Raw genomic sequence first — 3,795 nt, forward strand, 5'->3', positions numbered from 1 at the left:
TTCTCTCTGCGTTGCTGGAGTGAGCAATGTCCCCTCCCAGAATGCCCTCCATCGATCGACGCCTCTCTCTCCGAAGGTACCACCAACTGAATTTATCGGCTGCTTGTACGGAGATGGTCAGTGTATGCGCGGCGTCACATGCGGTTGGTTCGTTTAGCTCCATTTTTCGCTGCTCTTGTTCTTTTACTGCTACAGATACGCTAGCACGGAGGGGGTTAGGAGGGAATAGGCCCAAGTGAAGAACAGACGAAGAGGACGGGGGGAGGGCAGCAGTGCAAGGGCACTTCACCTGGACTAACCTGCCTTCAAGTGATAGACACCCTCCGCTCCTCTCATGGGAGGGACAGCCGCGATGCAGCAGCCCTACCTGCGCTTGTGAGATGCCTTGCTGCCTCCTGTAGGGCTCTGCGGCCCCACCCCGCTGCCGGTAAGCAGTTTCTCCGAGCTCTTCTCGCTCCTATTCCAGAGAGCCTTCGCCCATTCGGGTATCACGTTTGACTCCTTCCACGGACGAAGCAGGTCGCACTCCGCCTTCTCCCCCTTCACGTGCAGGCGGAACAGCTCCGACTGGTACAACGCCTTGGGGTTGTTAAGGCTCTGCAGCAACAGAGGGAAGAAGATGCCGTAGGTCGAGGCCAAGAACGCGCTGAGCACAGCAGGTAAGCCGATCGACGACACCGTAAGGTCACGCAGCTTCCCGAGGTCGTACTCCCAGTGCTTCTGAATGCTCTCTTTGTCGGTGTAGGGGTCCTTGACTCGGATTAGGGTGTCGTCATTGCAGCGCCAAATCGAAAAGAAGATGTAGATCGCCGTGAGCGCAATCGCGACGTGCACTACCACAAAGGTGAAATAGATTCGATGTTGGAGGGGGTTTGGTGTCCATAAGTGTCCGCAATGAAAGAAGCTGAACATACTGTGCAAGACCAAGGTGTGGCGCATGCTGCGTGCTTCACCCGGCTCCTCTCACCCAGTGGGCCTTGCGTCTCTCTCTCTCCTATCAAGGAGACGTCGGAGCAATAGGGCAGTTAACTCACGTGCAGCGATGTGTCGATGTGCATGCGCAGGCTCAGAGAAAATAAAGGATGGGAAACGAACGGGAAAGAGAAGAGGCGCTATAGTGAACGTTATATTTTTTCAGCGTTGCCAAGACTTGGGCTCAATGCCTCTGGTTGTGTTGGACCGAGTAATCAGAAGAAAGGATCACAGGCGATCGGGGGGGGGGGGCGAGAATGTTGCCTTTCATGGAGGAAGAGAGGTGCCATGAGCTCAGAAAAGCAGAAGCTTTTAGGGGTAGTCGCTTGACGCATTCCAACGGCCTCGCAGACTCACGGCATAGAAGTGCTGACGCCTTCTGCTTTGGCTTCCCCCAGTTTGGTGGCGTGGCAGCAAAAGGTATTTTTCATTCACCAATCGTCTGCGTCATGGGCCAGCTCATTCTCCTCAGCAGGTAAACAGGACGAAATGAGAGAAAGCGATGCCGGTCGTATATTTTGCGTCCTGACCGTGCTGGCACGCTCAGACAATGGGCAAGGCAAAGGAGCGCTTAGAAAGAGCAAAGAAAATATGCCGAGTACAGAGAGGCTTGTTGTCTCTCTCTCTCTCTCTCTCCATGTTTTGCTGTGCGCGTGTGCATGACGGGAGACAGAGACAACAAGCGAGAGCGAGAAGACCCAATACTGTGTGCGGGCCTGTGTGGTTCGCTGCGGCCCTCTGATTTTCCGTGTCTTTCATTTCCTCCTTTCCACTCTCTTCCACACGACAGTCCACCTTCTCGCGTTCATTCGTTCACTTGCAGTTTTTTCTCGCCTTCGCATCCCGCGGCTCTTTTTTTCGTATCGGCGAACTGTGCGGGGCTCGGCTCCTTCGATCTCCCCACATTTATTTGTATGACTCGTCCTTCTCTCTTCCGCTTCGTTCTTTTCCTCCTTTTTTTTTTGCGTTTTCGTTTTTTTTTTCCATTGGCTGTTTTGCCGCCCGTCTCCCTGACGATAAAGGCGGTCGTGGTGATGCGGCCAGCTGAATTCGAAGAAGAGAGAAAATGCACACACGTCCTGTGTGTTCCAAGGAGGACTGATGCTCAAGCAAACAGAGTACCCCCATCCTCCGTCTCGCACCGAACTTCCCCTGCCCCGGGTTCCCTCTCCATCGCGTGCCCAGTGCCCGCTCTCTCAGTTGCCATAGACGATCGCTATGGGAGCGCAGACGTGCGCACCCCTGTGCTGCTCTGCTCCCCGCCACCTCTTCCCTTTCTCACCACACAGCCTTGGCTATCATAGAGGGGAGCTTTCCCTTCTGTATGTGCATCCCCGTGTGTTTTTTTTTTTCCCTCACTTTTGCTTCATCTCTTCGATTGTTTGTGCTGCGCTTGCGAGTGTGTGCGGCTCTTCTATACTTCGCTATTTATCTGGCTGCCGCTGCACCCTTCCCCCTCTTTCACCCGCTCCTTTACTTCAACGCTGTTGTCGAGCTTTTCATCTGCGTTGCGTAGCGAACGTTAGCCGTGCGTTTTTTTACTTTGCTTCTCCATTGGGATGTGCGGCGCGGGCGCTCCTACTTGTGTTCATTTGTGCCGATCAGAATGCGACTACGATTGCCTGTGGAGGGACTGGCACTCATGATGTGGGTGCAGTGGTGGTGAGGAGGGGAGAGGCTAGATGAGTCTCACTGGTAAGCCTATGGGCTCGTGCACCCACATTGGAGGGCGGCTGTCATATATTCCTATTGCGTTTGCTCTCTCTCTCTCCTCATTTTAGTATTCGGATTCGCTGTGTGTGTGTGTCTCCCCTCTTCTTTTGTGTTTGCGGTGCCTCGTCTCCGCTCTACTCGAGAGTGGCGCTGTAAAGAGGGCGACCGTGACCGGGTTTCTTCGGCGGATGCCGCTTCAGAGCACACCACCGCAACGCTCTTATTGTCCATGTTATATTCAACTTACCTTCCCTCAACTCTCTCCGTCGACGCACGCAAGCGCTCCGTGAAGAATGGCCGACCGCGAGAAGAGGTGGTTCCTTCGCTGATCTCATCTGCCCGCTTCGCATGCGCTCTCCTTTGTCACTTCAACGCGTCATTTTTTTCTCCTTTTCTTAGAAGTCCCCCCTCTCTTTCTCCCAACGTGTTGAGGGATCACATTTCTGCCCATTGCACGTGGCGCACTCCCTCCTCAGCCGATGGCGAACTGGAGGAGGTATAATACGAAACACAATACTGAACGAGAACGAGTGGGGCGCCGCTTAAAGGCGGGGACCACAACTCGCTCTAAGACCTACATGCCTGTACGCTTGTAGGGTGAGTCGCATAACAGCGAGAGAAGCCAACGGGGGGTGGCATGGCGGAATCCACAAGATGCGTCTCCTTGAAGCGCTAAGCAAGAAGTGGAGCTAAAATGGGCAAAGCGCAGAGCGGGCAGACAATGAATAGCACAGGCGAGCGCTCAATGACGACGGCGCTGCCGTCCACCGGAGAAACAGCGCGTTTAATAGCGAGGGACAGGCACTTGAAAGGAAAAGAGAAGGAACGGCGTATCCATTGAGCACGCAGGGGGAGGCAAGTCTCTTTTCCAACGCCATCCGTACGTCAAGTGAGGACGGAGGACATGCACTGGGCTGCAACAAGGCGGACAGACATCGCTTGCAGGACGAGGGCAGAGTGATGGTCAAGACTACGTCGTACGCGCTTCCATAGCTGCGTGTGGCTCTGTGGCTCGCGCGAGGGAGGGAGGGGGGAGGGCGGAGATAGGCGACAGAGAGGACCCCCCACCTGCGCAGCTACTTTTGCCTTCTTTGCGCTTGTCCTTGGAGC

At 54.8% G+C, this 3,795-nt stretch overlaps 1 protein-coding gene across 1 annotated transcript; it reads right to left on the minus strand.

Moving 5' to 3' along the window:
• Positions 1-363: 363 nt before the first annotated feature.
• On the minus strand, positions 364-939 carry LbrM_31_3690 (hypothetical protein, conserved; the record flags this gene model as incomplete). The annotated part of the gene is made up of 1 exon (XM_001567307.1): positions 364-939. The coding sequence occupies one exon, from the start codon at positions 937-939 to the stop codon at positions 364-366; it is 576 nt and encodes a 191-aa protein (XP_001567357.1).
• Positions 940-3,795: the final 2,856 nt, after the last annotated feature.

The sequence above is a fragment of the Leishmania braziliensis genome, contig 71 (assembly GCF_000002845.2).
Source record: "Leishmania braziliensis MHOM/BR/75/M2904 WGS CADA00000000 data, contig 71, whole genome shotgun sequence".
NCBI classification, from domain to species: domain Eukaryota; phylum Euglenozoa; class Kinetoplastea; order Trypanosomatida; family Trypanosomatidae; genus Leishmania; species Leishmania braziliensis.